At 41.4% G+C, this 15,451-nt stretch overlaps 1 protein-coding gene across 2 annotated transcripts in view; it reads left to right on the top strand.

The window, feature by feature from the left end:
• The window catches only part of LOC120806306 (mediator of RNA polymerase II transcription subunit 13-like), a 75,898-nt gene extending 62,116 nt beyond the window's left edge, over positions 1-13,782 (top strand). Inside the window, exons 11-31 of one of the 2 annotated variants that reach the window (XM_040157321.1) lie at positions 70-283; positions 1,244-1,322; positions 1,459-1,580; positions 1,976-2,072; positions 2,303-2,517; positions 3,960-4,138; positions 4,467-5,398; positions 5,733-5,912; positions 6,085-6,314; positions 6,444-6,642; positions 6,893-7,181; positions 7,266-7,518; positions 7,630-7,818; positions 7,964-8,187; positions 8,299-8,441; positions 9,096-9,254; positions 9,468-9,632; positions 9,985-10,148; positions 11,190-11,354; positions 11,577-11,686; positions 11,936-13,782. In XM_040157321.1, coding sequence (XP_040013255.1) covers positions 70-283; positions 1,244-1,322; positions 1,459-1,580; positions 1,976-2,072; positions 2,303-2,517; positions 3,960-4,138; positions 4,467-5,398; positions 5,733-5,912; positions 6,085-6,314; positions 6,444-6,642; positions 6,893-7,181; positions 7,266-7,518; positions 7,630-7,818; positions 7,964-8,187; positions 8,299-8,441; positions 9,096-9,254; positions 9,468-9,632; positions 9,985-10,148; positions 11,190-11,354; positions 11,577-11,686; positions 11,936-12,068 — 4,441 coding nt within the window. In that variant the 3' untranslated portion in view covers positions 12,069-13,782. Of the gene's footprint in view, positions 1-69; positions 284-1,243; positions 1,323-1,458; positions 1,581-1,975; positions 2,073-2,299; positions 2,518-3,959; positions 4,139-4,466; positions 5,399-5,732; positions 5,913-6,084; positions 6,315-6,443; positions 6,643-6,892; positions 7,182-7,265; positions 7,519-7,629; positions 7,819-7,963; positions 8,188-8,298; positions 8,442-9,095; positions 9,255-9,467; positions 9,633-9,984; positions 10,149-11,189; positions 11,355-11,576; positions 11,687-11,935 lie in introns of both variants that reach the window. The other variant, XM_040157319.1, reaches the window with a different exon arrangement.
• Positions 13,783-15,451: the final 1,669 nt, after the last annotated feature.

Genomic DNA, 15,451 nt, shown 5'->3' with positions numbered 1-15,451 from the left:
GATATGAGATATGAGGACACAAAAGAAAACAAGGCAGAGAGATTGCATTTGTCTCTTTTCCTCCCGCAGGCTATACACACAGACTCACAAGAGATTTAAAATCTCAGAGGAAAGGGTGAGGGACCACATCCATACTTTGGGCCTGTTCCAGCAGCCAGGTGTGGAGGCACTGCGGGAGCCTGGGGATGATCCCTACGACTTTAAGGAAGGAGACATTGAATATACTTTCTCCACTTCAAAGAGATTAAAGGCCCAAGGGCGAGAACCCAGCAAGAAGGCCAAGGTAGGACAACACCGGTTTGAAAAACACAATGCAGTCATAGTTAAGAGTCAGTAAAACTTAAAGTGACTGTAATCAAAGTTTTTATATTAATATGGATCACATGACTACATGTACTGTAGGTGAAGGGGTTGTGTTTTAGATTCATAGTGATGAACCCATAAAGAATTATCACCTACATTTCTCCTCGGCTCTACGGAGCTTTATAGTGACTTTCAGCTCGTTGTTTCAGTTTTCCAACCTTTAACTTCACTGTTTGGATTTATTCGAAACCACTCTCACCAATCCTGTTTCCAGCCACAGAAGGCTGCTTTTTTCAGTGAAAAAGACAGAGACAAACCAGGCACGGCAAAGTTAGCGACCGCTGGTGAACATAGTGGAGCATTTAGCAGCTTGGAGTAATATTTACCAGCAGGCCAAAGACAGAGCAAATTATTGCTAATGTTGCTCCATATCTGATGGATGTATAAACCAAGAACTGTTTGATAACACATTAGCCATATCAACCTAAAAGATGGTGATATGTCAGTGTTGTGTTCACAGCTAGTTTCTGCTGCCCTCAAGTGGCCAAAAAATCATATATTGCAGATTTAAATACAAACACTAATACTACTCTAATAAAAAAATATTTCACTACTTGCGCATTTGGAATTTGTGCACAAAATTTAGTTTGTAACAGTTTTGTGACAATAGCAGCTCACACACCAGGTAATAACGTTTTCTTGCATGAAATTTCAAATTGATCTTCACAATTTTATGATGTGAAATCTATTCCGTAGCACAAAAAAATGACACTGGTTCAAGGTCCATTTTGTGCTGCAAGACGTGGCACAAAATGTCAGAATGTCACCCATCTTACTAACACAGTAGTTGTTTCAAAGGGAGCTCTAGGCTTTTTATTTTGAACAATTTGACTGGAACTGAGCCAGGAATATTCTCATTTTCTTCTAATTTATCCACCAGGGAGAAGAAATCACCAGCAATGGAGCACTGCCTGATGGGAAAGATGCTATGTCCATTTTTAACTCAGCTCCAAAATCAGGTGGGACACAGCCACTGCTACTGCTATCAACATGCTATACATATTCAACAGTATACTGAGTGAAATCCATATTTCAGAGTACAGTGTTAAATGAGAATTTCAGGCATCTGGTCTAAAGTTGTTTATGTTGTTTTAGATGAATCAGGTCAGGATGACGGAGCTGCCAAAGCCAATCCTTCCCTGACCAGAGAAAAAGATCTGGTGGTCAACATCTCTGATCTAGACAACATATTTGATGAAGATGAGGAAGAGCTGGGGGTGAGACATCATAGTTTTTTGTACTATACTCTCTCTCTCTCTCTCTCTCTCTCTCTCTATATATATATATATATATATATATATATATATATATATATATATATAGATATAGATATAGATATAGATATAGATATAGATATATAGATATAGATATATAGATATATATATAGATATATATGAATGTGTGTATATGTGCGTATATATTTGTTTTATATAAACAGACTGTAATAGGTACATTTTTTCAGGTAAAAGATTTAGTGGAAACACAGCCGCTAACATTATGTCTTAGTTTAATGTTTTCATTATCCTGCATGTTTTATGTTTCAATATTCTGATGCACAAAATATTGCATTGAACGAAACTGATTCTCTTATCTTATGTGTAATAATTTGTAGACTGTTTACCCAAACCAGCACTCAGCCAAGCTGCCAGTGTCAACAGAAGATCGCCCTCTCGGGAAAGAAGGGAGAGTTGCAGTACCTTATCCATCAAGTGAGTCACTTTGATGCGTATTTAGCTGTAAAATCTCGATGAAATACACTCAGTGGTATCTGACGACAGTTTTCATGCATAGCAATTCATTCATACTTATTTTCTCGCAATATTTTGGGGGGAATTACAATGATAATTCCTTAATCCCATTATACCTCTGTAAACTACATTTTTTTGTCTCTCCTCCATGCCTCTTCATCTCTTTCTCTATTTCTGTCTCCTTTCAGCAGTAGCAGACCTTCAGCGGATGTTTCCCACCCCACCTTCTCTAGAGCAGCACCCAGCCTTCTCTCCCATCATGACGTATCGTGACACCCCGAGCCAAGAGCCCCCTGCACCCAGTGGGGCAGCTGAACACCTGCTGCCTTTAGCCTCCACACAGGTTGCTGAATACAGAATGGAAATGGATGAGAGCATGGCTAGTCCCAGGCAGGAGGATATCAAGGTGAGGATTCAATGCCCAATTAAGTACACATATAGCAGCAAATTTAGCTTAGTGCATCATGCATTAAAGTGGGAACTCAGAAAAGTACACCAAAGTATGTGAATAGGAAAACTCGCAGGTTAATGACTTTCACAAATTACGTAAAATTTGGACATCAAGTGGATGTCAGTACAAGTATTTGTTGACTGACTGGCAGCAACTACTGAGCAGCTGGTCAGACTCACATATCATGTTGGAATTGTTTCACTAATACCTGTAGCTCGCTAATTATCTGTCTCCGTATTGTGAGTCAGACATCTGTTCTGACTGCAGGCTCTCTGAGCTGGGAAAAGCTAATTATAGTAGAATGCACTTAGTGGCCACTATTAGGTGCATCTGCTTGTTAACACAAACAACAAGCCCTTCCAAACGACAGTCATCTTTACCGCAAGTCAATATGTGAAACATGCAAACAGGATTGAAAGGTTGTATTTAATATTAGAGTTGATGGGATCTAGGTAACTTAATGACAATGGAGCGTAGGCGACAGATGTAATAGATTTTCATTGTATCGTACTACTGCCTCCATCATTAATAGTGTGAAAAGGCAAACATAGTAGAGTGTGATGTGGTAAACAAGAAACATGCACTCAGCACTAATTGAATTGGGGGATATCACCATGACAATAGAAGTGGTCAAAGGGGGTTTTGCCAGTGGGCTCATAAACACCAAAATTGGACACTCTCAGAGTCTATAAATCTTGTTCAGTACAGCAGATCTTTCCTTCATTTTGATATTTTGTTGGCAAGGTTAAAATATAGCATAAAATGTTTAAACCTATGGGTAATCTGTGTGGAACACATTAGGCTTCTTAATTTCAACACTACATAATTTGAACACAGAATACCTAAGCACTATGGCTAGAAAAAAAAACAAAAAAAAAACAAGACCAACAGTGACTTTATTCTACTGGCAAGCATTACTTGTGTAGCCAAAGCATGAATCGCTTATTGCTCTGTGCCATAGAGCTCCATTTCATCATAGGCCACACTGTTGCACTGGGTGATGTGATCCTTCATTGCGATGAACATGGGCACTGTAGTGTATCTTAGTGTAGTCTATTGTAGTACAATTCCGCGTGCACCGCCCTGCTGCTGTAAATACTCATGAGAGCACCGAATGTATATTAATCCCCTGCTGAAAATAGCCCCCACCAAAAATTTGAGTAATAAATTTATTTTCATTTGTGACTCATTTGTGGTCTTTAATGGCATTTGTTGACAAATAAGAAAAGTAAATGATATTGCCAGCCTTATCCTTTAAGAGCATGAGAGTGACATTAGTTAATTCAAATGGTTTGGTTCGTTCTTGTTACTCTACTCTGTTACCACTCACTCAGTGCAATGAAATGTCTCTCTGTGTGTTTTACTAAATGACAAACTTGTTTTTCCTCCCTATCCAGCCACAATTTGGGTCCTCTATGTTTGCTCCACTATCCTGCCTACCCAGCCAGAGTCTACAGCCTCTCAAAATTCCTGAGCAATGTTACTACCGTCCATCCTGGGCCCTCCTGCCCAAAATGGAGCATTTCCCCACAGTCTTGCATCCCCAGAGTGCCACTTTCATCAGGGATGGATACACGTGAGTAGCCAGCTATGATGAAGAGATCTCTGACGTTTTGAAAAATTTTATAATGCCATTTTTTAAAAAGCTTTAATTAAAGCTTTTAAAAATATTGTGCTGGAGTATGTGGTTTCTGAAGGATGAATATGTGAGCTGGTCTTTTTAGCCTCACTAGAAAGAGTGCCGTGCTCTGAGGACAGTAATGTCAGTTGGATCAAAGGATTTTATTTGTTTGGGTGTAAGGAAGAGCATGACCTTCAAGAGCTGCTCCCCAAAGAGTTAGAATAATCTTGCGTGTCTATCTGACTATTTTTTTTTGGTTTCCCTCAATGTGTATTCCTTCCAGAGCCATCCCCAGTGTCAGCAACCTTGCAGACCAGGAGTATGGCCAGATGAGCGCCACCACTGCTTCTGTTAGCACCACTGTCGGCATCCTCCCATCCCCTGCCACTCCCCGCTTTTCTGTGCCCACTCCACGAACCCCTCGTACACCAAGGGGTATTAATGCTGCGAGCTCTGGGCAAGGTTCGGTGAAGCAGGATGGTACTGAGCTTAGCTCACCAGCCTCTACCCCCTCCACCAGCCTGCCTCTTAGCTCTGTAGAGCCCCTCGCTCGGCCAGGACCCTCCCTGCCTGAGGCCCACAGCCTTTACGCTGTCCTCCTGCTCTCAGACTCCGTCCTCAACGTCTTCAAGGATCGCAACTTTGACAGCTGCTGTATCTGTGCCTGCAATATGAATGTCAAAGGAGCAGATGTGGGGGTGTATATCCCTGATTCCACCTGTGAAGATCAGTACCGCTGTATGTGTGGTTTCAGTGCCATTGTGAACAGGCGGCTGGCCCATGGCACAGGCCTCTTCCTGGAGGATGAGCTGGATATTTATGGCCGGACTTCTGAGGTGGGCCGTGCAGCCGAGAGGAGGCTGGCTCTTTGCCGACGGGACCCAACTATGGGAGACCCCAGGGCCAAGCGGCCTCAGGACGCAGCTCCTGCCCCTGCCTCGTCGGTAATGATCCTTCTGCAGGAACAGTGCTCCCAGCCCATTTCATCCCTGGCATCACTGCACCTCCCCCTCAGCTGTTCTTGCCATGGCCGCAAGGGGGCACTGCTCCAAAGCTGGATGTCTGAGAAGCAGTGGGCAGATGGGAGTGATGCCTGTGTGGAGTGTTACAATGCCTTGGAACAGGGGCTGCAGTATGTGGATAACCCCACAGGAGGGAAAGTAGATCCAGCTGTTGTCAGAAGTACAGCTCTTCACTCCTGGCCTCACACTAACAGTAAGACGCATGATTTAGCTGCTAAAGAAGGGATTTTAATGATATATGCCATACACTCCCATAAATCAAGTATGGCTTTAAAGTCTTTGATGAGAATATTATTTTTATGTACGCTTAGCTTCTTTTTGTGTTATGTAAACTGTGTATCGATGTGTTTTATGTGTGTTTATTTGTTTCTTTTTGTGTATAGAATCTTGTTAACATGTGTGCATCTGTTCACGTATCCTTGTGTGTGTGTGTGTGTGTGTGTGTGTGTGTGTGTGTGTGTGTGTGTGTGTGTGTGTGTGTGTGTGTGTGTGTGTGTGTGTGTGTGTGTGTCTGCCAATCCCCACAGTGGTGGACATGAGCATGTTGTCGTCCCAGGATGTGGTTCGTATGCTGCTGTCTCTGCAGCCTTTCCTGCAGGATGCCATCCAGAAGAAGAGAACAGGACGGACCTGGGAAAACATCCAACATGTTCAGGGTCCGCTCACCTGGCAGCAGTTCCATAAGATGGCTGGGAGAGGCTCCTATGGTTAGTCAATACATTCTTTGTTTTTACGGAAAACGAATCCCCTCTTTGTTTTTTTTTACTGAGTATGTCACCTGTAATACTATAAATCTTTAAAGTGATAAAGTGGAAAAGACAGGGATGTCGTAATTGGATGGTAGTCAACTAAAAATGTAACTATCTCTATTTGTCTAAGGTTCGGAGGAGTCACCAGAGCCCCTGCCCATCCCAACGGTGTTACTGGGCTATGACCGGGAGAGGGACTTCTTGGCATTGTCCCCTTTGGCATTGCCTTTCTGGGAGAAGTTGCTACTGGAGCCTTATGGGGGGCAGCGAGATGTGGCCTATGTGGTACTGTGCCCTAATAGCCCCTCTCTGCTGGCCGCAGCCCGGGCCTTCTTCCAGGAGCTCAGCGCTGTTTATGAGGTAGGACATCGGATTCTGATTCAAAAGAATGGTAGAATTTCAGCACATATTTGGATCGAGATGGTAAATATTTATTGTGATACATGTTTTCAATGAGAGAATGAACAGTAGCCCTGACTCCGTTTCTAGACGTGCCGCCTTGGGAAGCACCGTCCTCTGGCCAAGGTGTCCAGGGATGGCCTTGTGCATGTGGGTGAAGATGTGGAGCCAGAAAAGCTGGAAGAACTGGATGTGGACCAGTGGATGACTGGACCCTGGGCTGGACAGCAGCACACTGACAACCTCAGCAAACTTAAACTCTATGCTTATGCCTGCAAGCAGCAACTGGGTTAGGAATAACTAAACAGACTAATCTAATCTAGTCTAATCTAATTTTATCTAATCTAATCTACTCTACTCTACTCTATTCTAGTCTACTCTACTTTACTGTAATCTACTTTTATGTAATCTCATCTCATCTCATCTCAAATTGTATTACATCATCATCCAGGCACTTCTATTGCACTCCTTTTTTTCCATTATCAATCTATGGATAATAACATAAATTCACGAAAGACCTTTTTATTCCGTTCTTTTAGGTTCCCAGCTGTCAACTCTGCCTCTGGACGGCAGTCTACTCCTGCCTCCTAAAGCCCAGCCTCCTGTAAACAACACATCCTCAGCCCAGCCTGCCGCTTCTGGGCAGACTCAAGCTTGGGCTCCTGATGGAGATCAAGCTCAAGGTACTGTCAGTTCAGCAAATGCGCCGACCCCGACTGGAGCAACCTCAGGCCATACAGGGGAGACAGTTCAAGGAGGAACCAGCGATTCTAAGGGGACTTCTAGTGCCACACCACCAGCCAACACACCAGCAGAAAACCCTGAACTGTAAGACCCGATATGACCTAATTTCAAATTTTGTTCCACACATTTGAAAAAGTACAACTTCTTTCTTCTCTTGCTCTTTTTCAGGACTTCTGAGCAGTCTAGAATTGGCATACCCACTGTGGCTGACTCAATGGACAGCCATGCCAACCCACCAGCTATTGTTGTTTACATAGTGGATGCTTTTCTTAGCTCAAGTGCAAAGAGAAGTGAAGGGGGAGAGGAAGAAGAGGGTGACGAGGTAGAGGCAAGTAGCATTTGGCTACTTGGGCTTCTTCGCTGCTACACAGAGATGCTACAGACTTTGCCTGAGATGATGAGACCTGCACTGGTGCTACAGGTACAAAAAAAATTAGATTCACACTAAGTTAATGGATTAAGCAGAATCCACTCTTGCTCTTGTGATCATCCTCATTCTTTCTTTCCATTTTTATGTCTTTATCTTACGTAGGTGGTGTCATGCAAGTATCTTCTCCAGCCAGCCAGTGGGGAGAGCCACTTGTACCTGCAGCACCTGCGCTCCCTGGCCTTCTCTTGCTACTCCCAGTGCAGACGTCTGCTACCCCAGCAAACACACATCAAGTCCCTGACTGGCTTTGGACCAGTGTCCACTGTCAATTCTGTGCTTAAGGGTCCAGAGGTCAGCATGAAAATTCAATCAATGATGTAACTGTAGCTTGTACCATATTCTTTGATGCATATACGCTGAAAATCCTTGTAATATACTTGCTCATGCCTTTGTTGATTTACTTTTTAACTCTTGAAATGTGAATTTGCTCCTCCAGCATCCTAGCCCACTGCAGCTGTATTCTCCCCCATTCATCCTTGGTCCGACGCGCCCCAAGCAGCCAGAACCAGGAGAGATATGGGCAGAGCTCCCTCCCAAATATAATGTACTCTTTGTAGGATACTGCCTATCACATGACCAGCGCTGCATCCTAGTGTCCTGCACTGACCAGCAGGGGGAGCTCCTGGAGACCTGTATTATCAACATTGATATACCCAACAGGTGAGAAATGGTCGCTTATGGTCTTAGTTCTTTGCAGAGTTTTCCTTTTTAACTTTTCTACTTTTGTCTCGTTTTCACGGCACGACACATGACGCTCTGATCTCATTTCAGAGCGCGACGTCCCAAGGTTTCAGCCAGGAAGATGGGACTACAGAAGCTGTGGGAGTGGTGTATTGGCATCATCCAGATGACCTCACTCCCATGGAGGATTGTGATCGGTCGATTAGGCAGACTAGGGCATGGGGAGCTAAAAGGTGGGTGACATCAGCTCAGAAGAAACTGGGTTCGTCTTGATTCTTTTTTTTTTTTTTCATTCTAATGTGGATAAAGTATTAGTTTATAATCACTGTAATCAGTTTGTTTCCCCAAGTGCTATACTGCATTAGTATAGATCAGTGAAAGCCGGAAGCCTCCACTCTTGTGTGTGGAGGCTTCACTGCAAACTCAGTTCCATGAGTATTCATTTGAAACATCTGTACACACAGTATGAGGTACTATGTTTGCCTTTTGTCTCTTACTGCTTATAAGTCAATCCATTCTCATCTCCTCAAAGGATGCTGGGATTCATCTAATGTGAAAGAAAGGAAAGACAAAGCTCTTGCCGGTTGCCTAATATTCACTTGTAGTCCTGGGCACACACAAGTGTAAAACATATCAGTGGCAAAAGTTCTTTTAAGTTGTTATATAGTTGTTCAATCACTTGTTAGGTTCCGTCCTCATTTTCAATTTTCATTTTATGTACTTTAGTCTCTTCTATTTTTCCTCAAGAATTTTATCGACAGATAAAATTAACTGAATGATTCACTAAAAGACCTCTCATATCTGTCTCCCTCTCTAACTAAATTTCTTCGCTTTTATCTTGTTCTGTCCTTCTCACACATGCACCTCCCGCCCTCCCTCTCAACTAGACTGGAGCTCGCTCCTTGGGGAGCATTCCCTCCATTCAATAGGGCGCCAGCTGAGGGAGGCTTGTCGTATGTGTGGGATCTCAGCTGCTGACTCTCCCACCATCCTCAGCGCCTGTCTGGTAGCCATGGAGCCACAGGGTTCCTTTGTGATCATGCCTGGTTAGTATCCCGCCCACTTTGCCATATATGATGGTTATGACAGTGATGATGTTTATGGTCATAATTATGGTGATAATAGTTATTAGGTGATAATAGATATTACAGTACTTCGGAATAAATATAGTTTAGTTTCACATTGACAAAACAGTGAGTAGCAGTACAATAAATAGACGGCTGACCTTGAAACCTGTGTTTCTGTATGTGTGTGTCCAGATGCAGTGACCATGGGCTCAGTGTTTGGCCGCAGCACTGCTCTGAACCTGCAGACCTCGCAGCTGAACACACCTCAGGATGCTTCCTGTACACACATCTTAGTCTTCCCTACTTCTGCCACCACCCAGCTGGCACCCAGCTCCTACCCTACGGAAGACAACAATGGTAACGACTAGCAGGATAACAGTCATACTATAGTTACGAGATTACTTGACATCCTTGTTTTAAAAAATGGTTTAGATATATTAGTTTGTACCAACAGGGGGCATCTTTGTGCTAAAATATCTCTCCCAACGTCACAATTTCAAATAGCTTGTGCAAAAAAAAGGTGAAGTTCCAGATCTGGACTACATTGTGCTGTGTCCTAAATTTGGGAATATTAAATGTGGGAACACTAATTGTGTTAGTAAGAACTGACCCAAGACTGGAGAGGTGTCATTGTTGATTACCAAAGTTTAAACTAAGTGGGGCTGCGCTGACATTCTGAACTCTGTCTTCTCTGTGTTTTGTCCCTCAGATGACATGTTTGATCTTCCCTTTCCCGATGAACTGGAGAACGACATTGGCCATGACATGATGCTGATCACGGGGAACCTCCACCCTTCCCCCAACACCTCTCCTGTGCCCTCACCTGGCTCTCCGTCCGGGATGGGAATGGGATCACATTTCCAGCACACTAGGGTGAGTCAAGGAATGGCATACCCTCGCATGCTGCTGTATTTACCTGTTACATTTAATCATTGCTTTCAGTTAAGGAAAGTGGGCTGTTCTACTGCTCTGCCTCCACAAAGGAAAGAAATAAGATACAGGGTTTGAACAGAACTGGTTGTTTTACTTAAAAAAATACAATAATTTCACAGGGATTGTTTGCTCTATCTACTTAATCCACCTTTGCTTTAAACAGCTAAATAATACTGAATAAAAAACGATTGTTACAGGAACTCAGAACTCATGATATGACCTATAGACATTTTGCGCTTTCATTGCTTATGAAAGGGGCATTTTGGGGGAACTAAAATGCATAACTCTTCAGTTTCAGATTTGATTTTGTACTTTGAAGCATGGGAACCACTTCTCTGCAGTCTTTACACTTGATATTATCAAATGAGAAATTGTTGAATTTGAAAATAACTGGTTAAATATGCAAGCTCCGTGTGCTGTGTATGTCATTACCACATTGACCTGCAGGGAGAGAATGCAAATACTTATGTCGTTCTTTTGCAAAAACCTTGTAGCAGGAAGATTTTGACTCAGCGGGAAAAAACAATTATCACCAGATTTGGTAAAATCAATAAGCTTGCTGCAGCTGTGTGTATAACTTTAAAACTATACGGTACTATACGGATACTGTACAATCCTATATGTCTTTTGAGCTGCAAGGATTTCATACTGTAACCTATATATATATATGACTTGACATAAAATAATTCTAGGTTCAAGCACAACTCAAGACATGTGTAACCAAATAATAAGATGATCTGGTGTGGTAATCACTGAACTACTGTATATCTGCAGGAGATCTTTGAATGTGACATACATATGCAATATTATTAACTTTTATAACCAGTGTCACATTTTCTTGTTTAAGGAAGACAACCCACCCACAGATGCTTAGAATTGAAGGATGTATGAATGAATGAACGATATAGGCCATAACCCAGGATTTGTTAGGATCACAACGAAAGGTTGTAGTTAACTGCTGGCCTTCTCCTGTGTGTACAGAGCCAGGGAGAGCGCTTGCTGTCCAGGGACAATCCACCAGAGGAGCTGAAGCAGCAGCCGCTTGCTCTGGGTTACTATGTCTCCACTGCACAAGCAAACGGACTCCCTCACTGGTTCTGGGCCTCCTGCCCGCAAGCTGAGAGCCAGTGTCCACTCTTCCTCAAGGTGCTCAAAACATTGTGTGTGTGTGTGTGTGTGTGTGTGTGTGCGTGTGTGCGTGTGTGCTAGTGCGTGAGTGAGAGAGAGAGAGAGCAAAAAGAGAGAATACTGTTATATTTATTAGATCAAGAATTCATGCTGAAATGCTTTGAGTAAGTGATTAAATATTAAAGAGGGACACAGCATGCTTCAACATTTGACATTGTGCCCTTCGCCTCTTCGCTTCAGGCATCTCTCCACCACCACATCTCCATAGCCCAGTCAGATGAGCTGGTGTCAGACAAGACTAAGAGGAACCCTCACCCCTTAGACTCAAAGACCACCTCTGATGTGCTCAGGTAAATACTTAACACGTTATGGCTTTCAAATTACTTTATCATCTGCTGCAACACTGCTGGTTAGAATGGATACTGGGTTGTGAGTACAAAACAGAGTATAAAATTACTATTTAAGTATAAAAAGTCTGTGGCGTAGATATGTATATCGTAAAATTTAAAATATATGTTCTTAATATGTAGATATTTCATTTAATTTCCATAAAGTAGCATTACTTATCTCATTAATTATATTGTATATTTCAAACACAGGTTTGTATTGGAGCAGTACAACGCCCTCTCCTGGCTGACATGTACCCCTGCCACCCAAGACCGCCAATCCTGCCTGCCCGTCCACCTGGCTGTACTGATCCAAATGTACAATGCCATCCTGAACATGCTTTAGCTGTGTGAGACTTCAAGGAGAATTCTAGGGGACAGTCGGTTACCTTCATTTCCTCTGTGCCTACGCTTCCTCCTTCTGGGCACCAGAGAGCACCAGAACTCTTCTGTTGTTTTGGGTAGACATGGATTCAATGGCCAAATAAAGGACAGGGCAAGTCGGACTCTCCTGGGCCTGGAATGTAAGGAATAAGAAGAGTGAAATGCTCTGAACAATACCTTTGGTTAACCACGACACCGTGCAAATCCAGTTTGTACCTTCAAAACTGGCTCTGTGCCAGTTATGGTGCTTTCTGAGATGGATCTATCCAACTATGCCCATTTTATTGACATATCACAATGTTAACTTTCTCCTGATCAAAACAGCATTATGTCCCACATGGGCTACACCTCTTAGTGGCATTTGAAGGATCTGTGGATGACAGAAGCTCTGTGTGATTCTTGTTACATCCTCACCTGTGAAAAGGGACATCTGTGCAGGGCCACATAACTCCATATTGTACAACCAGCAAAGTGGCATGACAACAAAAACCCATGGTTTTGTTACATCAATGATGTGTTAATGATGTTTTTACGTTTTTGTACAGAACTGCACTGCTGAGCTTCTTGGGACTTGCAGTTGGTTGATGAAACTTGTACCTTTACGCTGAAAGGGGCAAACGTCCTCATTTACTCCAAAGAGGGAGCATTTGATAATGGCACTTTTTCCTCACCTTCCAAAGTGTTGCGGATAAGAACACAATGGAAAATATTTGACCAGTTAAGACAGAATTGTTGTTTATAATGTAAGACATACATTTGCAAAGAATTATGACTTATTTTTAGTATTTAAAATAAGAAAATGAGAAACTTAAACAAGGCCTTTTTCCCAATTGACTGTTAATTGTCTTGGGATCTGAAATAAAATTTGTCATTTTAATGCAATTGTAAAGATGCCATATTTATACAAATTATATCATGTCATAGAATTTGATATATATGTATATACATAAATATATATTACCTCTTCCAAGCAGGCACTTAATGATAAGGGTGATGGACACAACCATCTCTTTAGAAGTGGACACAGTATGAACATTTATCAAAGAAAATGCATTTGAGTTCTTTTTTTATTTTCTACAGATACTGAACATTTTAGCTTTTTATTTAAATGTTTAAATTAAACTAATTGATGCAGGAGATACAGTATACTGTATATTTATAAAGTGTTCCTCTTCTGCTAAAAAACTTGAACTAGGCAATAGAAGATCATGGTATTTGAACATTGCAAGGTAATTAAATATTTAAGAATGATGCTTTATTTCATTGGCTCTCCTAAATGATGTCAAGCAAACCATTAGAAAGGCCTGTCTCTTCAGCTTCACTCAGTCTGCTCTTTAGATTCCCTAGCATGTTTGTATATACACTTTTCAGCTGTGTTTTTTGGAATTTTATAGCTGTACATTTCATGCTGGTTGGTTTACTTTCAAGTGATTCATATCAAAGTATTTTTTTGCTGTGAGCTTTTTTGATATATAGTATACAGCGCAAAACTCATTTAATTACAGCCAAGAGGTTAAATTGCCAAGTAAGTGTACACAAATGTACAGATGAGAGCAAGTTTGCAAAAAATTGTTACATCTCTCATCACTTTGAATATCAAACAGATCCACTTTAGTGGGAGAGATCTGTTACTTTTACACTCTTTTTTAGTAAATTATTAAAACTCTTGAAAATTATGTTGTGTTTGGTGTCCTCTTTTGAGCAAAAATAATATAAACCCCAGACTCTGCTACATGTTTATTTCATTTTGGTCACAGTTTATTTGGGTATTATAACACTCATAGTCAGTGGTGGGCTGTAATGAAATATTACCTACTCAAGTAACGCACTTAAATACAATTCTGAGGTATTTGATGCTACATCGTATTTCTACATTACAGAGGCCAATGTACTTTTTACTACACTACATTTATTAGTTAAGCTTTATGTTAAAGATTTTATCCAAAACATATGATTTCAAAAAATAAGAACATTTGCTCCATCACTGACAATACCTCTGTTCTTTTCACCATTTTGAATGCAAGGCCTTTACTTGTAATGCAGTAATTTTACCGGGTGGTGTTGCTTCTTTTACTTCAGAGCAGAATCAGAATACATCCACTGCTACAATTCCACTCACTACGAAGCATAAACAGTATATTGTGGCAGTATATTGTGGCTATAAAAAGTGGCTAAAACTCTTAGTGTATTTATTCACTCACCTGAGAGTTGAATCATTCATTCTTTGTCTTATTATTGTTCATTAATAAAGTGTCTATTGATATATACCTTAATTACAGACCGTGAATGCTGGATGTTGTATAGTGCCATTTGAGCAAGGCGGCTCAAACATGAAAGGGTGTGAATACAGGCTGCAGTAGGAACAAACCTAATGCTGTGCCATATAACAAGTTGTGTGAAGAGGAAGATAAGCCTTTTATTACACTGTACGGTCTGAAGGTGTGAATGATTGCTTTCTAACATCTGTCTTCCATATTACAACATCCAAAGAGATTACATCTTACAATAAGTATTACATCCATCTTTGTGATTAAGACTGATTGTGGAGATGAGAGGATATCCTGATCTTTGAAGAAGAGCAATGTTTACTGACTATTTCAGTAAAGCAAATGAAAATAATGAATGATGCTCAGTAGTGACTATTACCCAGCTGTTCAACAAGATTGTCTAGTTTTATAACGTGTTCAGCTCACCAGTACAAACGTAGGCGCAAATTAAATTCCTTCAGAAAGAATAGACACAAAAGGGAATAAAATAAATAAAGTTTTATTACATTAAAAATAAGTGCTTCACTTGCATTTACCTGTGTCAGCTGGCTTGGGTCCGTGTTAAAAAATACTAACTGGCTAAGGAAATGGCACTTAGCCAGAAAAGAAGCAGTGCCACATCAGTCTAGTATGTTACTCACACTGAAGCCAACATCAGAACTGGAGGCTGCTGGAAGCTCCAGGTCACAGTGATACGTGTGATGCGTGATTTCATTAACTCAAGGCTGTTGCACAATTTTGAAGATAGTCCAAAATGCAATATCACGTGAGAGACTCAACTGCCTGTTACAGTAGATGTGTGTGTGTATGTGTGTGTGTGTGTGTGTGTGTGTGTGTGTGTGTGTGTGTGTGTGTGTGTTAGTCCATTGGGGATTGTGAGGGACTAGATATGAAAAATAGTACATGCATTTCTCAAGCAAATGTTAAGGACTTTTAAATTAGTTCATTGTGTTTATGTAATGATTCTAAAGGATGCCATCTTGACGGGAGGTAAGAGCTATGCTTCTTTTGTGTGATGTAGTGGGGAAGTTAGAGTATGTGAGGACAAGAGAGAAAAAGAGGTAGTGAAGGAGGTTCT

This window comes from Xiphias gladius, chromosome 20 (assembly GCF_016859285.1).
Source record: "Xiphias gladius isolate SHS-SW01 ecotype Sanya breed wild chromosome 20, ASM1685928v1, whole genome shotgun sequence".
NCBI lineage: Eukaryota > Metazoa > Chordata > Actinopteri > Istiophoriformes > Xiphiidae > Xiphias > Xiphias gladius.
This window is presented reverse-complemented; position numbering and strand designations above follow the sequence as displayed.